At 42.2% G+C, this 24,711-nt stretch overlaps 1 protein-coding gene across 1 annotated transcript in view; it reads right to left on the reverse strand.

Annotated features, from left to right (window-relative positions):
• Nucleotides 1-248: 248 nt before the first annotated feature.
• The window catches only part of FANK1 (fibronectin type III and ankyrin repeat domains 1), a 50,336-nt gene continuing 25,873 nt past the window's right edge, over nt 249-24,711 (reverse strand). The window contains exons 4-11 of the mRNA XM_066621439.1: nt 23,394-23,475; nt 20,971-21,045; nt 14,077-14,142; nt 8,723-8,888; nt 3,635-3,778; nt 595-672; nt 434-478; nt 249-347 (exon numbers count right to left, since the gene is read on the reverse strand). Coding sequence (XP_066477536.1) covers nt 249-347; nt 434-478; nt 595-672; nt 3,635-3,778; nt 8,723-8,888; nt 14,077-14,142; nt 20,971-21,045; nt 23,394-23,475 — 755 coding nt within the window. The remainder of the gene's footprint in view (nt 348-433; nt 479-594; nt 673-3,634; nt 3,779-8,722; nt 8,889-14,076; nt 14,143-20,970; nt 21,046-23,393; nt 23,476-24,711) is intronic.

The following is a 24,711-nucleotide window of genomic DNA, read 5'->3' on the forward strand; positions in this document are numbered from 1 at the left end:
GCAATGGGGATAAAAGCAAAAAGGGGAGGATCATTGTGTTAAAAGCAGATGTGGAGTTAAAAAAGAATATGACTCAATTGTGTTGAAAAAGAATTGAGTTGAACTCCAGAAACAGTACCAACAAAGAATAGAGCTAACATTTTTATACAGGTGTTCAAGTATCAACAACTAACAACCAAACAGGAAAAAAGAGAAAACCAGAATTCAGTCCTTAGGGTCTCACCTTCCTGGTAGAAAACAGCAAGATTTCATTTACTTGCATCATTCAGCTGTGTACAAGAGGAGGCAGCAAGTTCTTCCTCCAATTTTATTTTGCTCATTTTTTCTTCTATTATTTGAATCACACTCTAAAAAAAAAGGTTATACATTAGACAGGGATATATGCTAATACACAAGAAATCAGGAGATGGGTTCAAGCATAATGGATCTTTACCGTTCTGTTTAAGCCTCTAGCCATTTCAAGGGCACCTTTTCCAAACTGGAAAAAAAACAAAAAAAATAAATAAGTGACATATATTTAATTTGATCATTTAAAATTTGGGTGTTGCTTTTAGTAAAACCAGCAGCCTAAAAAGCTGCAGTTATTGCTCTTACCTCATTTTTAATATCCATGTCTGCTCCTCTGTCTAGCAACAATGCAACCAAATTGTCATGGTTATTTAGTGATGCAATCTGCAAGTAAAGTTAAAACAAAAAAGTTGTATGTAATTCCATGTTGGCTATTTCTCCACATTTGTAAAATCTAAAATCATCTTCAGATGTAAGGATCATCCTATGGGCTTTATGACCACATTCCTCAAATTTGGTTGTTCCAGATGCTTCACCCTTAACTGTGAAGGGCATTGTCAAAGGTCTAAAAATGCTACCTAAAAACTGAAACTATCAGAAGCAACTATGTATAAGCTTCAAACTCTTACAGATAGTAGGCCTGAAACAGAAATTACCCCAGCCAAAGTCAAAAAAGACCTTAAGTCTGGGCAATTCAATATAGAATCTAGCTCTTAAAAAAGCCCGCTCCTAACTGAATGTGGAGAAAAAGAGGATATTTATAACCAGAAGCTTCCGAAGTCTGATAGAATGTCATTTTAAAAAGTGGGTCCAAGTGCTAAAAAATTTGAGAACCACTGCTATACATGCTTACTAGGGAGTAAATCCCACTAAATTCAATGGGACTTATTTCTGAGTATACACACACAGGATTTTGCTGTTAGATAGCTTTAGAATAAAATCCCCAGGAAGGAAGTTTAAAAAAAAAAAAATCCAAACACCTTCCTGAAAGTTCCTGCCTGAGTAAAATTCAACTGGTCAGATAATAACCGCCCAGTCCTACTGGAACATTTTACAGCCACTGTATATGATGTTCCAGAAGTATACGGAGCCATGAGCTTCCAGATCGCTGCCAGAGGGGCCCTGGTCGCAGCAGAGGGGAAAGGAATGCCTGCCCATGAAGATGAGTTGGGGGGCGGAGTAGAACACAGAAGGGAAGGAGGTGTGTCAGTGGCACTGCTTGAGGAGACTTGCACTGAATGCTATCTCCTCCAGCAGTCCCCTCAAACTTGCCTCAGTGTTAGCACAGGTCTGAGGAGACCAATTTCCCTTTCTCCTCCCAAACCGCCCCTCATCAGCATGAGGGAAGCAGATTGCTTTCAGAAGGATGACAAATGAAAGAGGCCAAAGGGGAAAGCACAAGGGAAAGGTTCTAATGGATGGCTGCTATGAGGTCAAGCAACAAGATACATCTGCACTAGCATCGGAGAGGGACCAGGCCAGCGAAGAAATAATCTCTCTCATTAATAATGAGATATTATTAAAATATCTCATTATTTAAAATAATCTCTCTCATTAATAATACACCTATACAACTGAATACATTTCAGTCCAAATGCAGACTGTTGTAGGAACCGGGACCACTTACTTGAATCAGTGAATAGAGATGAGTGGCTATCCCCTCACATTATGGGCAGATATTACACTCATGTAAAACCTCTCAAGGCTTTTTCCGCTGTCTATAAGAATTATTCTGACTGCATTATTAATCAGCCATACACACATATAGGAGTAAGGCTGTCCTACAAAATAGCTACACAGCTGAACAAAAAAGCAAAGTGGGAGTTCTGGCAGCCAGAATTCAAGATCTAAGGGCCATTTCACACATTTAAGTGTCTTCTTAAAGGCAACCACAGCTCCCTGATTAGCATTTCTTGTAAAATACAAGTTTCCAAATTGTCACAGTCACATGGTACATTTTTATGTGTACAGTTTAAACATCTTAACTAGATAACACACTCAAGAAAGCACAAGATGGTCCTAAGTTATCTAATCCTGGGCAGGGCATGCTTGGCAAACAGAAGCAGGTACAACTGAGTGATCTGTAGCACATCATTTGGGCATTACATACATACATTAATACCATGGATTCCCATGGAGTTCTTTTAACATCTGCTTCTACTGCAGCTCTACTGTGGCATTGAAATATGCATCTATGTAAGGGATCTGAATACAAATCAGTGCTCAGAAATTGACAATAATAGGCCTGCTTTTGCAGACAATTAAAATATCATCTCAAACACCTATTTGTAAGTGCAAAGGAGTCTCTCTCTCGCTCCCCCCCAGAAGGAAAATATGACAGAGAGAGCATTTTGATCTTTATAGAATCTACAAATACGGCACTTCAGACAGATGAATTGCTATGTGTGAAGAAATAAGAGGATTCACCCTATTAAAGAAACATTTGAATCTTCTCAGTCTATGTACTTCATTTCATGCACCAAACGAGAAGAGATATTTTGCTATAAAGTGCCTTACCAAGAAAAATCAAAGAGAAAATAGATAGTTACTCTGCAAACTATCCTGTCCTCACAACACTGGTACAAGAAGCTCTTGAACTGGTACAGGTAAGAAAGGGGTTCCTTGCACTGGCATCATCCGTCCATCAGAAATTTTATCCCACTCTTCCTCGAGATGGCAAACATGCCTCCCCATTTTATCTTCACAACAACTTTGTGAGGTACATTAGGTTGACAAAAAGTGACTAGCCCAAGCTTACCTAATCATCTTTTAAGTTTAAAAAGTGGAAATCTGTACCTAGGTTTCCCCACCCTGGTAATAATACTAAATCCTTATTACATGCTGTTCTTGCGGGCAGCACTAGGACTATATGAAGTACATTGATCCCCCCAAACTTGCTCCAAAATCTGTGCAACCCAGACCTCCTTCAATGGTGAAAATGTCCATGGAAAGGCAAGTACTATGGAAGACATGCATGTGATCCCTTGTTACTAGAACTTTCTACCTTTCTCAAGGAACTGATAGACAGTGAGGAAATGATTACAGGTCATTTCAGATGACAACTGGTGGTTGAAGTAGATAGACAATTGACAGACAAGTGACAGAAAGACAGACAACTAGGTATAAGTGTTTTACCTAAACCTAAGCCATACCAGTACAAGACCCTGTACAAGGAAACAGACAGAAGCAATCTGTTACTTTTAAAATTTACCCTCAAAAGTTTATACTGTATCTTATCTCAATCCACTGGGCAGAAATATGTTCAAGAGACAATTTAAAACTACATATTAAAATACTTTTCCTTCATGGGATACATGCTAGCACATAATTTACTGAAAATGCATACCATTAAAGGTGTCTTGCCATCCTTGTCTTTCAAATTCACATCTGCACCAGCATCTATGAAGAGAGTGGCCACATCCACTTTTCCTGACATTGCACATAGTCTCATCAATGGAGTCCACTCCAAGCCTACGTCTCTAGTATCAACCTGTTCCAGAAAGGAAGCAGTTCAGTAACTTGAAATGTAAATGTATTTATTTAGAATATGTTTCTGCTGCTTTTTGGTCCCAACAAGGAATCACACCATGGTAACATATAAAAATAAGGAAACTAATAGAAATAAATTAATAAAAACAATCACTTAAAACTAACCACTATAAAACCAAAGGCTGAGAGTAAAACAGATAGAACAATTAGTGAGACCAAATAAACAAAAGGCCTAATAGAACAGAAAGATCTTTACTATCTTTTTGAAAATGGGTAGTGTCAGGATCAGCCAGATATCCAGAGGAGATGCCAGATTCCTGCCTTGATTTTATCCCTTGCTTATCCCCATCCATTATTTTGATTCCTCCACTTTTGAATAAATGTCTTTTATTTTTACTATTTGGTATAAGTTCATTCTGGAGGACGAGGGTTTGCTATTCCTATCGAATTGTCATGTTTTGCTACTGGTTACTTTTTTGGGCTCTCTGTTAAACTAAGAGGAAGGTTTCCTCAATGTGGCCTCCTTCTGTTGGGGTTTCTTAGCCTTGAGTGGTAGAATCAAAGAGACTACCAGTTCCCCACTAAATCCCAGAAGGATGAGTGGAGAGCAGAGAACAAGGTGCCAGTCACTAACTGCTAGATACCCTCTGCCCTCCATTCCTTTCCTTCACAAAACTGTAAACATATCCCCAAATCTGCCTCCTTACTGATCAACAGTACCTCTGTTTTGTCAGTATTTAACTTCCGTTTTCAAGCCCATATCAAAGTCTTTCATAGTCACCAGACAATGGTTTGGGACATCTGTAGCCCAGTGACATCAAAACGGGGGGGGGGGGCGACCAAGGGTCCTGGGCGCAAAGCTGCGGGGGGGGGGGGTTTGAAACCTCTAGTGACTAAAATAGCTAAAATCACCATTTCTAGGAATACTACCATTATGCTATATACCATTCAATGCAGAATATACAGCAGAATGCAATGAAAAAAACCGGACTAAAATATCTCCATTCTATCAAAAGTTATGGCTAAGAAACCCGGAAACAAAAACACAACTGTCTTATGTAACAAAACGTAGATATTCTTAACTCAAAATGAACCAATGAGACTGATTATTCGAAGAGTCAATGAGATGTTATTATGACACAGCACAGAACCAATAAGGTGCTAATAAGGTGACACCTTGGGGGGGGGGAATCACCCCACTAGTGACCGAAATTGTGATTTTTTAGGAATACCATCATCATATACCACTTGATGCACAATTTGTAGCAGAATTCAATGAAACAAACTGAATTTAAGTATTTGTTTTCTGTCAAAAATTATAGCCAAATAACCAGAAAAGGAAACACAATTGCCTTTAACTCAAAGCTGACCAATGAGCCTAAGTGTTATGAAAGTTAACAAGGTATTATTATGACACAGCATGGAACCAATAAGCATGGTTATCTTAAGTCAGCTCCCTTTTCCATGTATCAGAGCTAACAGTCAGTCTCCTATACAGTTATGAGAGTGCCATCTATTTGGTCACTTTTTTTGTTGGTTACTGATTGGTTTGGTAACCTGTACTGTTCTATAGTTAAGCAAATAAATAAATGGGGGTGACACCATGAGTTACCAGACTGCGTGACACCAACACTAGTGATCCCACTGGTGGAAAGGTTGAGTGCTGTTGGTTACTGGTGGGTAGCCAGTTGGTTACTGGCAGGTTGGTTACTGGCGGGTACAATTTTGTTGTATGGGGGGGTGTAAAAAATTTATGGGCCCCAGGTGTCAAATGATCTAGCTATGCCAGTGCTGCATCCTCCTTAGTGCCAAATCAAAATGAGATGGGTTGGGTAACGTTAGCATACTGATGGCACCACACTCCAAACGCTCTGAAAACTTCTTCCAGTTGTTTCACATACATGTGAACAGAGGGAACAAGTCAGAATCCTGTGGAAACTTCATCAGCAAACATCCAAGGAGTTAAGAAGTGGTTCCCCAGCCTGGTGCCTACCCAGCTTGTAAAAGTGGAGCCAACTCAGCACTGCATCTCTCAATCATATCCCTACCAGAGGAACAGAAAGATACCATGGTTGATGGTATCCAGAGCCACCAAAAGGTCCAGAAGAACCGACAAGGACCCCTGTCTAATTCCCCATTTAGATCGTCAACAGGTAACCTAGACAGTTTCAGTTCCACACCTGAAACCAGATTGGAAAGAATCAAGATAATTGGTATCGCCCAGAAAAAAATGGAGTTGAGTCACAATGACCCACTTAATTGCTTTGCCCAAGAAAATAAGTTGGGCACTGACTGATAATTGCTTAGGATGGCAGAATCAAGAGAAGACTTTTTTTTACAGAAGTGCAAATGACACTTTGTTATATTGAATACTTGCTGAGTTATCATCTCCAATATCTTCTTACTTGTTCCATTAGTTCAGTCTTATTCAAACTGGTGAGCTGTAACTGTGTAACAATGTCCATTTCCCTTAAAGGGGTGGGGAGAGGGGGGAAAGCAGCAGCCCCAACTTTCACTGTTTACAGACTGCAGAGAGCCCTGCAGAGTGCTCTGAGATGCTCCCCACCTCCCTGGACCCTGTGGCAGCACATAAGTTTAGAAATAGCCCCTTCTTCTCCAACAGTGGTGCAGTCCTGGGGATCAGGCCACTGCTTCCCCATACCCACAAAGGCTTATCTCGGGAGGTTTACTCCTGGAGAAGTTTGAGTAATAACAACAACAACAACAACAACAACAACTCCGTATTTAAATACCACCTTTCTGGTCATTGGATTACTCCTCTGACTTTATTCAAGGCAGTTTACATAGGCAGGCATTTCTGCCTGCCCTACACAGGCTTCGGGCTAACGGAGGCTCTACCTTCTAGACCAGACCTCCTGCCCAGTGTAATAGTTCATCCTAATTTTGCTTCATGGGAACTTCCTTGCAGTGTGCTGGACCCTTTAAGGCCTTTTTTGGTTTTGTTTGGCTTAGGTTAGTTACTCTTATACCAGCTGGGGCAAAATAATGTGAGTACTAGGGAAAACTGCTGGCCAGCTGAGGGCCAAATCCTATCCAATTTTCCAGTGCCAGTGCAACTGTGCCAATGGGGTGCATGCTGCATACTGTGGTGGGGAGGCAATCACATCCTCAAGATATGGGAACATTTGTTCCCTTACCTTGGGGCTGCATTGCAGCTGCACCGGTGCTGGAAAGTTGGATAGTAATGGGCCCTGACTTGGCTAAGGATTGAGGCTATAAAAGAGTGTGGAACAGAGAGGCAAGGAGCCTCACTGTCAGCTGTAGGTAAGCTCTAGGACAGGCGGCCCTCGAGGCCTCTCAATGTGGCCCTCAGGGAGCCCCCAGTCTCCAATGAGCCTCTGGTCGTCTGGAGATTTGTTGGAGCCCACACTGGCCCGATGCAACTGCTCTCAGCTTGAGGGTGACTGTTTGACCTCCCGTGTGAGCTGTGGGATGAGGGCTCCCTCCACTGCTTGTTATTTCACATCTGTGATGCAGCAGCGGCAGCAAAGGAAAGGCTGGCCTTGCTTTGCGCAAGGCCTTTTATAGGCCTTGAGCTAATGCAAGACCTTCATTCATTCATATAAGTTCATCTTTAGTATATTCATTTATGCAAACCTATGTAAATTTATTCAAATTTTAAATGTAAATTAATTCTTTTTTCCCCCCCGGCCCCCAACACTGTGGCGGAGAGATGATGTGGCCCTCCTGCCAAAAACTTTGGACACCCCTGCTCTAGGAGTAGTTTCTTGTGTGATTACTTTCCCTTTCTCTAGTTCTTGGAACTGTATGTTAATATATGCTTCTCTAGTAACAATTTTAAGTGGTCTTTCTGAAAACTTAAGCTTGTGGTTTTGATGTGTTTAATAAAGTGGGATACTCTGGAATCTGTATTAGCTTTTTTTGTATAAAGGAACTAAACACTCCCTACCCCATCCAGCCCTTTCTCTTCTTTTCCTTGGGCTTGAATTACCCAAGGAGGTAATTACCCAATAAGGAGGAGGAGCTCCAGCTCAGCAGACCAAAGGATGGGTATAGGACAGTAACAATCCCTCTCAGCCCTTTCATACACAAACCCCATTGACATATATCCCCACTTCAAAATCCATTTCTTCCACATATTATCTTCTAGACTGCTTGACATTGTCAAAGCCTCCTTCTACAAGCTAATCTACTTCTGCCTCATTTTACAACTTCCCTATCCTGTCAATGCCCTTCCTTCAACTCTCCCTTTTAGACTGACTTAAACCTTTTGGTAAGGAAGATGTCATTATTGTTCTTAGTACACAGCACAGCATGCTGTTAATTAAAGTGTAGCTGTAGTAGTAGCAGCAGCACTGCTGGTCAAGATAATGCATTTTTATTGCTTTTAATATAGTCATGGCTAACTTAGGCTGAAGCAATTATATTTACTAAAAATTAGTGCATTTTGCTTCCATAGCATTGCTTAAGCCAGGATGATTTGCATATGTAAATTCTGGGTTAAAATACAGTCACAGCAATTCCTTGCAATAAATAATTTGTGAGAGAATGTGTGTTTTAATTATGAGAATATATTTGAATGTTTAAAGCTGCAGATCTATGCACACCGTCCTGAGAGGAAGCTCCATTGAAGACAATGGGGCTTGCTTCTGAGTAGACAAGCACAGGTGTGAGCTCTAAATCTTTTTGCTTCAAGCTCAAGTATACCCTATTCCTTCATAAATATTGATCACAATGATAAATATTAATAAAAATGATAGGATTTCCAGTAAGAAAACTAACCTGGTGACATGTTGTGATACACAAGATTAGATTCAATGGTAATATCTATAAGCAGATAATATAACTTCTCCAGTGCATCTTCATCAGATTCAACAACATGGCTATGTACAGTAGCATATACACAATGAAAAACTTACTATAAAATGCTGCTTTGCTTGTGTTACACAGATAAACCCCATACCTCACAACCATCCTCGATCATCCACTCAATAACATCACTGTTGCCTCCATCAGCAGCCCAGTGCATAGCTGTACAGCCCCCAAGGTCTTTGGCTGTCCAGGAAGCTCCTTTGGATCTGAGGAATTTGACAATGTCCAGATGACCAGCAAAGCAAGCTATCATCAAACTGTAAAATAAAAATACAATTTTACATGGTTATCAAGACATAACATTAAATCATTAGCCAAATCCTACGATCACGCTGTGCTGCTGTAACTAGCGTTCCAGCAGCACAGTCCAACCTATGGTGTCATAAAATACAACACCAGATGCAACTGGGCTGCTGGCAGAAATGGCAAGTGGGGCCAGCTGTGCAGCAGTGGCCCACTTAGAGCCCCTAGTGCCAGTAAGTCAGTAGTAGGGATACACTGTGGGTCGGGTGGGGTGGAGAGGGAGTGGGAGAAATGGGGGTGTAACTGGGCAGGAACCTGGAAAGGAGGTGGTTCCAGCAGCAATGGTGCACTCCGTCCATTTTAAGCCTCCTCATCCCTTTATTCTCCTCTGACGTATGCCACCAAAAAAGGTCCAAGGAGACCTATAGGAAGTCCCAGGGCTTACTCAAAGAAGTAAATAGAAATGATTTTTACTTACCTCCTCAGTTGCCCTTGAGGAGTCTCTCTCCCCCGCCCCCCACACCAATGAATGCAGTGTGTACCTTTTTGGCATGACTGCATCGGTGGCAGGGGATAGTACTGGACTTAATTCTTTTATTTTAGTCTAAGTGCTATTTAGCCCTATCCCTGTGATGATGCAGTGGCACCACCGTGGCTTCCGCTGCATCCTGATGGGGAGTTTTTGGCTGCTGGAGGGAACATTTGTCCTCTTGCCCTGGGATAAGCCCCAGCAGTTGCTATCTCTCAATCACTGGTACAAGTCTGTGTTGATTCATGAAGGCAGATGAAGCCTAGGTAGGGGGACCCGTCCCCACACCCAGGGCTGATCCACCCTCCTCTCCACCGCCGTTACCCCCCCTGTTCTGACTGAGATGGGATTTACAGGAAACAAGCTGAGAATGCTTTATTAAAAATAATTGTATTGCTTTTCCTGTCTATTGTGTTTTAAATATCCTATTCTTGTCTAGAAGAAGCAAATTTGGGAACTGTTAATATAATGAGTAGTAAGACGGATCCCTTTCTAAAGAATATGAAAACAAGCTGTTAAGAGAACTTTCTTACAGGCCTAGAAGAAATTAATAGTCACAAGCAGCAATGGGAGTGGTGCCTAGTCAAGCATGTGCGCAAGGTACATGAACACTTAAGGGTCCATCTGTGGTCCTGCCTGGAGTTGCTATGCAAGTTGCAGCAACCTCAAACTACTGTGGGGTGACTCTAAGTTTTCTTATTTCTGTGTGTGAGATAAGAAAACACAGAGTCACTATGTGACTATATATTTTTCTGACAATAATAGTTGTAGGTTGCTACAACTTGTAAGGCAGGCAATAAGTTTGTTCCTAGGCTCCCCCCCCCCCAGTATGAAACTGCATGGAGCTGATCCTAGGAGCAAACCCTGTTGGCCATTGGGAAGGGAGAAAGAGCAAGACGTGGTGTACAAGTTGAGACTTGCATAGACTTTTATTTCAACCAACTGCCAATCGGTTTTCCTCCCAGGTCCTTCTGTGATCACATGGAAATTTGGAAGGAGATTTTTTGCCACTGTGTACGATGGGGGGAGGGGAAAAGCTGCTAAGGAAAAGTAAAGTCACAGAGGGGGATAGATGAATGAAAGAGCTAGAGAAGGGAAGAAGTCTTGGAGGGGCCAGGAGTATCCATGCTTTGATACATACACAAAAGCCCTTACCTTGGTATCACCCATGACCCAGTGCAATCAGGGACCAAACCTGTTCATAGTGCAAAACCAAATGAAATAACACTATCTTGATTGTCCAGTCAGACAAATCTGACAAGTGTAAAATCAATGTTTTTACAAAGAATACTTTTATCAAATATCAAATCAAAAACAGTGAACTCTTTATTGGAATAAAGCTCTTATTCCAATAAATAATTTGAGAGCTCTGTCATTGTATCTGCTATATCTGCAGTTCAGCATGGTACCACTTTAGATTCTGTTGAATATTTCCAGAAACTGCTTCAGCTTCATGCTTCCACAGAGAACAAAATGCTAGGCTTCAATTGGTGATACAACCTATTAACTTCCACAAAAAGGATTTAAAACTTCCTACCCACAGAGACCAGGCAACCTGGTGTACCCGGGGACAAATACTACTACTTTTTCCTTTCTATAAAAGTTGAAGGTTCACATTAAATTAAAATATCTTCCTGCAAGAAAATATGCTTGCATAACACTGGATAACTATCAGAAAAATACTAGTAATTAACAGAGTCATGGGCAGAGTTACAAAATGTTTCGAATTCAAGAAGCAGTCCCTATTCTGAAGAGACTGCAGTAACCGCACTGACTGCTGCATGCAGGAAACGTCCCAAAGGTTTATCATGAATATTAGACTGCCAAGACAGAGACATGAGAGGGGCCAGGGCCTGTCAAATGCATAGCTGGAAGGGAGTGGGTGAGTAATGTCAATGGAGAGAAGCAAGTCAGATGAGTCTAGAGGTAGTTCACGACAGGCTGTCATAAGGAAATTAGTCTTCAGAAGAGTTAAACGAGAAGGGGAAAGCAGTTTGATAAGTAGAAAGAACAAAGCTGTTTGACTGGCATAGAAATCACTACCTAAATGGTAAAACATCTCTATTATTCTTTGAAATGTTGCCATTGGTATAATCCAGTGGTTCCCAAACTGTAAACTGTGGCTCCCTGCAGAGCTGCAGAAACCAGCCAGGGGAACCACAGTAACCTTGAGAAAACACTGCAGCCCTATACAATGTATAGAGTTGTAGCCTTAATGGGGAGCTGTGGTCAGTGGCCCAATAAGTCAAGGGAGCAGCCAGTCAAAAAAAATTGGGAACTGCTGGTGTATTCCTGCACGTCATAAACTTCAAAATGAGGAACTTTGATATGACTAATGACTTACTACAAAATGGGGTCTATAGGACCACTCTAAGGCAAGTACTTTGTATTTCTGCTATACATTTCTGTATTGATAAGGAGCACAAATTGACAGGCAGTGGTCTTATCTGCATTACCTTCTTGCCATAGGTGACCCGATTAATTGGATAACCCAAGAAACGTATGAGCTGACTGTATTGTCAGGTGTCATCCCAGTGAATAAGATGAAAAGCATTTATAAGAAAATTAACTAAGCTTTGCAAAAACCAAAGTTCTGTGTAACCAAAGAGCATAAGACAAAATTATTCCAATGGGGCACATTCTTTATAAACATGCAAATTGTACATAACCTTCAGAACTGCATGGCAATTAACCTGTACCCGCTTTTCAGTCCCTTTACTTTATGTATCTCTAATTAGGAATTGTCTGCTTTCAAGTCTGGCACTATACATATAAATAGCAAATTAGAGTTACACAGAATGTAAACAACACTACACCGAACAGATAATTTTGAAAGATGAAGGTAGTCATACAAAATATTTTGAAGCACCTAACAGTTAATGCTGCATAACGAAGTTACCAGTCTCCTTCCTGGCCTTACTCAATTTTCTGTTGAAATTTAGTTGTAGAAGAAGCTTCAAATGCATATGAGTGTAAGTATATATTGATACTTTAAAAGTACTTTGTTCAAGTCTTGAAGTAAATTTATCTAGAACCAAGACACTAAAAATGACTGAAGCCTGCTGAATATAGTTCTCTGACATGTAACTTCAAAGCAATTTATCCTGAACTACATTGTCCTGTGCTAATCCCGTTCTATGTTTGTCTGTTTAAACACTCTGAATCTGCTGATTTGTTTGAAAATTTCATAATGGTACTAAAATCAAATCAATGAGTGTCCTTTTTGATTGTGACCTTCACTGCATGGCTAAATTTTGTTCTTGAAATTTTTTCCTGATCCACTGAAGTACTGTACGTATTACACGGATCTAACATTTGGGAAACTCTTAGCTCTTACTTCCTCCTCTTTAATTAAAATTTTGTGTTCTAGGAAACAGACATTAGAAACAGATTTAAGATTTCACAGAACAGCTGGTAATTAGCAGAAAGCTGGTGTAACATAGTGGCTTCCCCAGCACTCCTAAGGCATAAAAACGTCACTTTCAGTTTTATGAAAAAACTGGAAGTAGCTTTTTTGTTTCCTAAATGGCCATTCTGAGCCCCACAGAGGTCATAGGCAGACACATGCAGCCTCTGTGGGGCTCAGTACAGCCTCTGGAGGGTGTGGGGAGGTGTTGGGGGGTCTGCAGTTAAGTGAAACCACGAATACGGGATCCACAGATATAGGGAACCCCCCTGTACTTAAAGGATCTGCTCAGACATTAATCAAAATGTGCTGTTTGGCCTTCACCAACACTCTGTGATGAATAATAAATACAAGAATAGATTTCTCTGGGTACAGAAAACTCAGAACTCAAATAAGGGCATTACAGATATGATGGCTTAGTTTCCATGGCTCCCACTGAATCCTGGAACAAAGTGTAATATCCCAGCTAGTACTTGCACTTTTGGGAGCTTCCTCCAGAGAGCATCACAATCACATAAGCGATCCTAGCATGAGCAGAATACTCCTTCCATTCACAGACAGAGCTTCCAGTAGCCAAATTGCTAATCCGGAGGAAACCCAATGTAACTGAATTATAATCTGGGACACTGATGAGAGGGGACAGGCCTGCTTCTCATTAGACCATTATTGGAGCAGGCCAAGTTCAGTGTCGACCCTTAGCCTTCACTTTTCTCCCTTCTCAGCAAATGGCTGATAAGTTATTCATTCCTGTGGGGAAAAGTAAAGGGCTGCTCTTAGGGACAACATAGTGGTGGTAAGAAAATTTTCTCATCATCTCTGACACTGGGTGGTCCTGGCATCATTGACAGGAATTCTGTGAAAGGAATAATTGTGTGAAGAAATCTCAAGTACTGCAGGAGAAAATGCCAAGAAGAAATAAGGCTGAAAGTGGAGCCCCATTACTTTCCTGAATTATGCTTCTAAGCTAGGAGGAAGGGAAGAGTTCCTAACACAGGGAAGAGTTCCTGACTTCCTCTTCAGAGTCTGAAGGATGTGTTTCAGAGGTGGGGACAGGATCAGGTGTTTAAAAGCAAGTCTGACTCCAGGCTGTTTTCCTGCCTGAGGCAATTACCTTAAGGATGGATGGGAGGATAGGGAGTGAGCTGGGGTCTTCACAAGTCTACCATGCCACCTCCTCTTCCATCCACATATTTTAAAGTAATAACATTTTAAATTCACTAATGACACATATATGTTCTCTGATGAATCAATGCACTGCATCAATTACCTGTCTTTTCCACTGCTATTCTTCTGATTCACATCCGATCCATTTTCTAACAGAACTTCCACAAGTCTAGATAGATAACATGTTCATTTTATTTTCCAGAAACTGGCTGCTTGCCAGGACATATAAACTATCAAATTTGGATGCCAATTTTAGAGGCTGCTTTGGAAAGAAATAATTATTTCAAAAATTGATCACAATCTTGAAATCATTTACAAGCTTCTATTGTATTGTGAAGTCATTTCTAAATTAATAACATGGTCTATAAGTCAATGTGATCCACTAATTAGGACAAAAACCCCACCAAGTTCAATTCACGTAAAATAATGATCTGCAGCAAGGACTGCCCGAGAACACTCTTTTAATCTTAGTTCTCAGTATACAATATAGGAAGAATAATTACTTAATGGAGTGCATTCTTAGATGAATGAGATACAAGGCCAAATAAGGTTTTAGTTTGAAGCAAGTAGATAAAATGTTAGTTTCTACAATTTATCCTGCCACATTAACCAGGGCAGGTGTCCTGCAACCATCTGACAAATCCCAGCCATCATTTGAGCATGACAAATCCCAGCCATCATCCCAATGTCCAGAACTGTAGTGGTACAATGTGGTGGCACCCTGACTGTGGAATTCCCTCTCCCTGGAATTAAGAACAACTCCCTCCTTGGAGACTTTTAGGTGAGGCCTTAAGGTCTTTTTATTTAAGAGAGGGGGGTTTGCGACAGATGTGAGGAACGCATAGTGACTTGCCTGCCTGGTGCGAAGGTTGCGGACATCACTTCTCGTCTAGACAGGCTAGTAGACAGTGCTGGGGGAGAGGTAGTGGCTGTGGTGCATGTCGGCACCAACGACGTGGGCAAGTGTAGCTGGGAGGTCCTGGAGGCCAAATTTAGGCTTTTAGGCAGGAAGTTGAAAGCCAGGACCTCACAGGTAGCGTTCTCTGAAGTGCTACCTGTTCCACGCGCAGGGCCAGCTAGGCAGGCGGAGATCAGGGGTCTCAATGCGTGGATGAGATGGTGGTGTAGGGAGGAGAGGTTTAGATTCGTTAGGCACTGGGGAACGTTTTGGGACAAGTGGGGCCTGTACAAGAGGGACAGGCTGCACTTGAACCAGAATGGAACCAGACTGCTGGCGCATAACATTAAAAAGGTGGCAGAGCAGCTTTTAAACTGATCCCTGGGGGAAGGCCGACAGGAGCCGAGGGGCATCCGGTTCGGGACTCCTCATCCCTATGGGATGAGGATGGGGTGGTTAGAGAACAACAAGACAAAGGCAGAGTAGGAGAAGAAATTGGGAAAGGTAGTGTGATGGGATGTGATAGACGGTTTGGCACAATGAGAGGATGCAGGGACAAAGGAGCGAATAAGCAGCCCATCCTAGGGCATTCCGTGTACAAATGCTTTTATGCGAATGCCCGAACTCTACGAGCAAAGGTGGGAGAACTAGAATGTCTGGTGACAAGGGAAAACATTGACATAGTGGGCATAACGGAAACCTGGTGGAATGCGGAGAATCAGTGGGATACCACAATCCCGGGCTATAAACTCTACAGGAGGGACAGGCAGGGGCGTGTTGGAGGTGGGGTGGCCCTTTATGTTAAGGAAGGGATAGAATCCAGCAAAGTAGAGATTGAAGGTGGATCCGACCCCACCGTAGAATCTCTGTGGGTTAAATTACCAGGCTTGTGCAGCGATGTAATACTGGGGACGTGCTATCGTCCTCCAGACCAGAAATCAGATGGGGACCTTGAAATGAGGAAACAGATCAGGGAGGTGACAAGGAGGGACAGGGTTGTAATCATGGGGGACTTCAATTATCCTCATATTGACTGGGTCAATTTGTGTTCTGGTCACGATAAGGAAACCGGATTTCTTGACGTGCTAAATGACTGTGGCTTAGAGCAGCTAGTCACGGAGCCCACCAGAGGACAGGTGACTCTGGATTTAATATTGTGCGGTATGCAGGACCTGGTTAGAGATGTAAACATTACTGAGCCATTGGGGAACAGTGATCATGCTGCCATCCGTTTTGACATGCACGTTGGGGGAAGAATACCAGGCAAATCTCTAACAAAAACCCTTGACTTCCGACGGGCAGACTTCCCCCAAATGAGGAGGCTGGTTAGAAGGAGGTTGAAAGGGAGGGTAAAAAGAGTCCAATCTCTCCAGAGTGCATGGAGGCTGCTTAAAACAACAGTAATAGAGGGCCAGCAGAGGTGTATACCACAAAGAAAGAAGGGTTCCACTAAATCCAGGAGGGTGCCCGCATGGCTAACCAGCCAAGTTAGAGAGGCTGTGAAGAGCAAGGAAGCTTCCTTCTGTAAATGGAAGTCTTGCCCTAATGAGGAGAATAAAAAGGAACATAAACTGTGGCAAAAGAAATGTAAGAAGGTGATACGGGAGGCCAAGCGAGACTATGAGGAACGCATGGCCAGCAACATTAAGGGGAATAATAAAAGCTTCTTCAAATATGTTAGAAGCAGGAAACCCGCCAGAGAAACGTTGGCCCTCTGGATGGTGAGGGAGGGAAAGGGGAGATAAAAGGAGACTTAGAGATGGCAGATAAATTAAATGAGTTCTTTGCATCTGTCTTCACGGCAGCACTGCCTGTTCTAGTGGCTGTCTGCTGGTATTCATTTGCATCTTTTTAGATTGTGAGCCCTTTTGGGACAGGGAGCCATTTAGTTATTTGATTTTTCTCTGTAAACCGCTTTGTGAACTTTTAGTTGAAAAGCGGTATATAAATACTGTTGATTGTTGATTGAAGACCTCGGGCAGATACCGCTGCCCAAACGGCCACTCCTGACCGAGGAGTTAAGTCATATGGAGGCTAAAAGAGAAGATGTTTCAGACCTCATTGATAAAATAAAGATCAATAAGTCACCGGGCCCTGATGGCATCCACCCAAGAGTTATTAAGGAATTGAAGAATGAAGTTGCAGATCTCTTGACTAAGATATGCAACTTGTCCCTCAAAACGGCCACGGTGCCAGAAGATTGGAGGATAACAAATGTCACGCCTATTTTTAAAAAGGGAAAGAGGGGGGACCCGGGAAACTATAGGCTGGTCAGCCTAACATCCATACCGGGTAAGATGGTGGAATGCCTCATCAAAGATAGGATCTCAAAACACATAGATGAACAGGCCTTGCTGAGGGAGAGTCAGCATGGCTTCTGTAAGGGTAAGTCTTGCCTCACGAACCTTATAGAATTCTTTGAAAAGGTCAACAGGCATGTGGATGCGGGAGAACCCGTGGACATTATATATTTGGACTTTCAGAAGGCGTTTGACATGGTCCCTCACCAAAGGCTACTGAAAAAAACTCCACAGTCAGGGAATTAGAGGACAGGTCCTCTCATGGATTGAGAACTGGTTGGAGGCCAGGAAGCAGAGAGTGGGTGTCAATGGGCAATTTTCACAATGGAGAGAGATGAAAAGCGGTGTGCCCCAAGGATCTGTCCTGGGACCGGTGCTTTTCAACCTCTTCATAAATGACCTGGAGACAGGGTTGAGCGGGAAGTGGCTAAGTTTGCAGACGACACCAAACTTTTCCGAGTGGTGAAGACCAGAAGTGATTGTGAGGAGCTCCAGAAGGATCTCTCCAGACTGGCAGAATGGGCAGCAAAATGGCAGATGTGCTTCAATGTCAGCAAGTGTAAAGTCATGCACATTGGGGCAAAAAATCAAAACTTTAGATATAGGCTGATGGGTTCTGAGCTTTCTGTGACAGATCAGGAGAGAGATCTTGGGGTGGTGGTGGACAGGTCGATGAAAGTGTTGACCCAATGTGCGGTGGCAGTGAAGAAGGCCAATTCTATGCTTGGGATCATTAGGAAGCGTATTGAGAACAAAACGGCTAGTATTATAATGCCGTTGTATAATATGGTAAGGCCACACCTGGAGTATTGTGTCCAATTCTGGTCACCGCATCTCAAAAAAGACATAGTGGAAATGGAAAAAGTGCAAAAGAGAGCGACTAAGATGATTACTGGGCTGGGGCACCTTCCTTATGAGGAAAGGCTACAGCGTTTGGGCTTCTTCAGCCTAGAAAAGAGACGCTTGAGGGGGGACATGATTGAGACATACAAAATTATGCAGGGGATGGACAGAGTGGATAGTGAGATGCTCTTTACACTCTCACATAATACCAGAACCAGGGGACATCCACTAAAATTGAGTGTTGGGCGGGTTAGGACAGACAAAAGAAGGTATTTCTTTACTCAGCGTGTGGTCGGTCTGTGGAACTCCTTGCCACAGGATGTGGTGCTGGCATCTAGCCTAGACGCCTTTAAAAGGGGATTGGACAAGTTTCTGGAGGAAAAATCCATTATGGGGTACAAGCCATGATGTGTATGCGCAACCTCCTGATTTTAGAAATGGGCTATGTCAGAATGCCAGATGCAAGGGAGGGCACCAGGATGAGGTCTCTTGTTATCTGGTGTGCTCCCTGGGGCATTTGGTGGGCCGCTGTGAGATACAGGAAGCTGGACTAGATGGGCCTATGGCCTGATCCAGTGGGGCTGTTCTTATGTTCTTATGTTTATGTAAGACGGTGTCTGAAGGCTGACATGACACATTTTTTAGCCAAATGTAATGTTAACAGTTTTATGAGATCCTTGGAACTTATTTGGTAATTTTTGTTTTAATATTTAATTATTGTTTTTCATTTTGGTACGCCACATTGATTGGGAGAAAGACAGGATATAAATTCTTTAAACAGGATATAAATTTCTCCTCATTGGAAGAAATTCAGGATATAAATTCTTTAAACAAACAAGCAAGCAAACAGGCAAAAGCGATGGTGGTTTCTTTGGCTGCTGTGCTGCTAAGGCACCCATAGCTCCTCAGAAGTACACAGCCAAATCAACAAGACTCAAACAGCAGGGCTGGCCTAAGGGCAATTTGACCACTTGGGCCAAATTGGGCCCCACACCTGCAGGGGCCCTGAACTGGAGTGATGAGCTAAACGCCTGCAGCCAGCACCTCGCTCTGTAGCTGACACTTTGGCACGGAATTTTCCATGCCAAGGTGTCAGGAGGAAAGCACAGTAAGAGCATTGTTGCTGGATGGCTCTCCCTCCTATCTGCCCCTGAGTTTGACTGGCTTGAAATCACCCCCGCCCACCAAAAGTAGTTGGTGGTGACACCACTGCTGAGTGCCTCACCACTGCTGCTCAACCTGGTATGTAGGGGGCCCCTGCAGGGATGAGGGGCCCCCACAAAAATGTTTTGCATTGGGCCCCACAGCTCCTAAGGCCGACCCTGCCCACCAGTTCTTTCAGTGCACAAGTCTGAACTGGAGAGGGTAGCAGACTATCCTATGGGGAGACGAAGCACAAGGTCAAGCACACCTCTTTGGCTGATACAAAGTATAGGACCTGATCACTACAATTTTTGGTTTGGCTACCAAGTCAAAGTTTATGGATCTCTAATTTCAATATATGACATATACTTTAAGAAAAGGGCAGTAGCACAACCAAGATGAATATATGAAGTGCAAAGATAGCCAAGTTCTGTAACTATGGAGGCTACTATATTGCACAGACAGAAGTTGAGTGGCTGGAAATAGTAACACTCCATCATAAAAACTGTAAGAGTCCACATGACCAAGAATATTTATTATTAGTTATTTTTTAATAATATTTTTATCCTGACTTTCCGTCATTGCCATGGGTGCTCAAGATGGCTAATGGAAAACATACATAACATAACACTGAAACTACCCATTACATAATCAATCAAGGAGCAGTAAGCAATATTAAAATCATATAAATATATAAAAACAAAGAAAGAACATGGCATCAGTGAAAACAGTCACAGTAAAAGCGGCAATAAGAACAAGCAGATAACAAAAGGACTGTAAAATAGTATACAACATTAACAGTAGGAAAAGAGTAAAAATAATTAAATGGTAGCAGAAATATTAAAACAAAATTAAAAACCAGCAGTAAATAGTAAAACAGTACACTAAATAGCAGGGGACAACTAACGTCAAGACCAGGGGTCTCCAAACCCCAGCCCGGGGGCCAGATGCAACCTGCGGCGAGCCTCTATCCAGCCTGCGGCCAGCCTCTTGTCTCCTGAAAGCCCCTGGCCCACTTTGCTGAACATGACTGGAACTATGCTCTGGTTGCATCTGGAGAGTGTTCTAAGGGCCACAGAAGTTGAATGAATGAGCCCATTCATTCATTTATTCACACATCTAAGTTCCATCTCTTATTTATTTATATAAATTTTATATTTAGGTTATTTTTCAGCCCTCAAAACCATGCCAGACATTTGATGCAGCCCTCTGGCCAAAAAGTTTGGAGACCCCTGGTCAAGACAAAAAAAATCAGTTGGTCAGAAAAAGAAAAGTTTGGAGCCCACACTGGATCACCTTCAGGGAGGGGACAAATCTCAAATCAGAGGGAGCTTCATAGCTGTGGTACCACCACAGATAAGGCCCGATTTCTGGTTGCTACACCACTCTGACAGATGCAGCAGCTTCCCCCCTACAGATCTCAGAGAGCAGATGGTCCTGTAAGTACCAAGGACCCATGCTGTAAAGGGCATAAAGGTCAAAATCAACACCTTGGATTGGGCCCAGAACAAGCAACCAGTGCAGTCACTAGAGCAGCTCCAATCACCAAGAATCGAACCACCAAGCTTGAGTGACCATTGAAGGGCTCCTCCATTTTGCACCAATTGCAATTTCCAGGCAGTCTTCAAGGGTTGTCCCAAGTAGCATATGTTGCAGTAATCTAACCAGGGTGTCACCAAGGTGAGGACACTACTGGTCAGGTCTGACCAACTCAGGTATAGCTGCAGCAGGTGCACCAGCTGCTATTTGAATAGATCATCGAAATATAAAAATCAATCTTATACTAGGAAAAGATAAAATGTTGTGATACTACCTGGTATATCCCTTCTGTGAAGCAACCATCAACGGTGTATATCCCAGTTTATTGAGTGAATGCACCAATACTTGCCTTACCAAAAAAAAAGTAGACTAGTTATCGTTTCACAAAATATTTTCACCACAAGTACTGCTCTTTCCCCAAGTTTCTGAAAGATTTTTTATAATTTCAGTGTACGTTGTTTGAGATACATCTTTACACAGAACATAATTACCCTGTAGAATTCATTGCCACAAGATGTCAATTAGACTTACTCTCAGGTAGAGGTGTATCGGATTGTAGCCGGGCAGCCTGATCCTAAGCCGCACAGGGTTGTGGCAGCCACATCCTGCGCACTTCGGGCAGCCGCCGGCGACTCCTCAAGAGAAGGGGACTTTCATCCCCTTCCCCTGGGTAAAGAGAGTAGCCCCACAATGGGACTACTCGATTCACCACCAACAAAAAGGTCAGTGGTGAATCAAAAGCCTCTGGGTCAGGCGGTGAGCCCAACAAGGGGACTTTGGATCCGGTGCAACGTTGCTCCACCAGTCCCGCCTCCCTCCCCTCTCCCTCCCCCGCCACTCCTTCCATCTCTGGAATGTCTCCTCCCCGCCTCCCCCCACACCCCTGCTAATCTCTCTGCTGCTCGGCAGTCCATGCAACCGCCGAGTGACAGAGGTCGGGCGCCTGCCCAGCGCCAGCCAGTGCTGGACTACCACCAGCGCTCACCCAGTAATAGGGCCCGCAAACATGCCTTATAGTACATTTGCAACCCTCTTATATTTGTGGTACACTATGGTGAATGAGGGCACCATTTTTGTCCACAGTTGTATAAGTTGTGGAATAATCTATCCGCACACACAAAATGTATCTTGTTTACAGATATCACTTGCCTTTGTTCATCACCACCACAAATTAATTTTCTTGGCTATTACACCACAATTTTCCCCCCCAATCTGAACATACTATTCTACCATTAAAAATGTCCAGCACTATTGCAAATAGTGCCATGCATCAATGACATACTGTGACAGTGAATTCCATACCCAGCCTATTTTAATATTGGATGAAAATTAGTTCATTCAGTAGAACATGGCTGCTACCTAAAAATATACACCTTATATGTATATATTTATTTTTTCAGCAGATTCATCCATCTTTGAACCATCGTGCACAATCAATTTACGTCATAGTTACCAAGGAGAAAGCTTCCCATTTGGTAGCTTGCCAGCAAATATAGGTAGGTAACAAGAAAAGTCTGTTCCTGCTGGCCAACTTTGTACAATCATGCCATTATGTGAAAAAATTACCTTTCCCTCTTCAATTAACACAGAGTACTTCCACACCTCTGATTTTTCTGGCTGAACCATGTATTTGTTATACTCCCTTCAATGGCAGCAAATGAGGAAGAGTGCATGACAGTGAATGTCATCACCACCAAGTACTACCTTATGGGCTGTGACCCAAATGAAGGTGTTGTAAAATGGCATAAGGGCTAATAGATCAGCATCATTTATATATTGGATTTGTAATCCACCTTTCTCCCTGGAGGGCACCTAAGGTGTCACCCAAGCCCACACATCATGTAGTGGGGGCTTCTACATCATGGCTATATGCCATCCCACACTATGTGGCTAAACAGTCAGTAGCCACTTACTTGCTCAGCTAATGTAACAAATCCCATTTCTTTGCTGCTAACTAGCAATACTTTTATTATTATTATTAACAGTATTTATACTGCTTTTCAACGGAATGTTCACAAAGCGGTTTACAGAGAAAATCAAAACAACAAGACTATTGGGCCTTCCTTATCCATCACTATTTCTTGGTGATAGCAGCTTCTTACTTTCCAGTGCATGACCTTATTGATCACAATTGCCTTTCATAACTTAAGCTGCAAATCTATGCATACCTGGGAGTAAGCCCCACCAACACAGTGGGAATTACTCCCAGAAGACATGTTAAGATTTGCACCAGTAGAGGACACCATGACTTGGATTCAAAATAGAACAAGATTGCATTTTTGACTGATTGGGGCTTTTCTGCTTCACCCTTTCTGGAGTCAATCCCCTGCAACCCCTGACAAGTCCTTCCCAAAGACAGGGAACTTTCCAGAGTGTCTTTTTGTGGGGTGTGAAGTGGTGCAACTCAGAGGGAACATTGTTTCATACACCCATATAAGCCATCTGCTTGCACATGGGGAGTTTGGACCCCACCCAACGTTATGAGAATATAAGTAATGCTGATGTGTATAGCAGCATGATAACCCACAATAAGTAATTTGTCACTTTGGGCTTATCATAATATATGCAGTTCAATATTTAGGAACTAGGAAATACTACATTTTATGCCAGAGCGTAACTCATCATCCCATTTTTATTATTATCTTTTGTGCATTATTACATTGATATGGACATTTTAAAACCTTAATCATTTCTCACCTTCCATGAAGAATATTAACAACGGCATCTATATCATTCATGCTCACAGCACGATGGAGCTTGTCACCACTCATTGGTTCACCTGAAGAAAACAAAGAATAGAAGTATTTGCATAGCAGGTTCGACAGAGATTTATTCTGCTGGTGCTGTCAGCTATTAAAACACTGCGGAATAACTGATTAGCTTTCACATTTTTCAATACAACATTTGGATATCTCCCAGGTCCCCAGATTTAAACAATGGATCTCGTATGGCTGTTCTGCAGCTAGCTGAATTATTTTAAAGGTGACTTTGAAATCTGGCTATTTTATCAGAAATTACAAGATTATTTATTTTTAGAAGTTTTAGGCTACCTTTCTGGAAAAAAAAAAGCTCAAGCTGATTCACAAATATGTCTAAAACCTAATGCATATTCCTGAGCTTTAGTACTGTATTCCAATAAGAAGATTTACAGTTCAAGGTCCTTAAGAACTGGTATGGTGTAGTGGCAAAAACTGTGAACAAGGAAAGTACCTGGTTCAAATCTAATTTCAGCTGCAAACTCATGAAGCAGTCAAAGGTAATGTACTACTTTGCCTCATCAGCCACCTCAGTATGGAGACTATAATAATTATATCAGAATTGTTACATGAATAATGTACACAAAACTACTTGAACACTCAAAAAGTTGTAGTATACTTTGTAAGAAGATTATCATTGTCCTGTATTATGACTCTATGCAGCTCCATTCTTGTGAGGACATGCTATTCTCACAGTGACCACAGTTTGCCTTTACAAGGACAATCTAGTATTGGGGGGGAAAAATGGAAATTTGGTTACATCATGATTCAATAATTAAATGGCTTCAGGCTAAGAGAAACAACAAATTTAAATTGTACATTTTTTCATATCTGTAGTTTTATTAAACATATCTGCACGAAATAAAACTTTTAGATGAAAAGCTTCAGTAAGGCTGATAAGAGTTGCTCACTGAAATGGTTTCCACAGCATAAATGTGATTACTGGATAAACAAAAGAAGTCTGTGCAGGTGAAGGTCATGTTTTGGTCTTCTGAACTGAAATAAATCCTTTATGTGCAGTAATGGAGTCATTTGGTTGCAGATGTGCAGGGCAAGGGAATCTAATGTGGCAATAGAATTTTATTTATGGAACTGAAGGCTCTATTGAAAGCCGTGAATAAATGATGAACTCATTGGTAAAGACGTTCTCCAATTAACAAGCAGCAGCTGTTTGTCTTTCTATTTTTGGGACAAATTGATTAAAATTGCACGCCTCATTTAAGCAGGACTTTCCTGTATTTTACCTGAGGAAAAAAGAG

The sequence above is a fragment of the Tiliqua scincoides genome, chromosome 3 (assembly GCF_035046505.1).
Source record: "Tiliqua scincoides isolate rTilSci1 chromosome 3, rTilSci1.hap2, whole genome shotgun sequence".
Taxonomy (NCBI): domain Eukaryota; kingdom Metazoa; phylum Chordata; class Lepidosauria; order Squamata; family Scincidae; genus Tiliqua; species Tiliqua scincoides.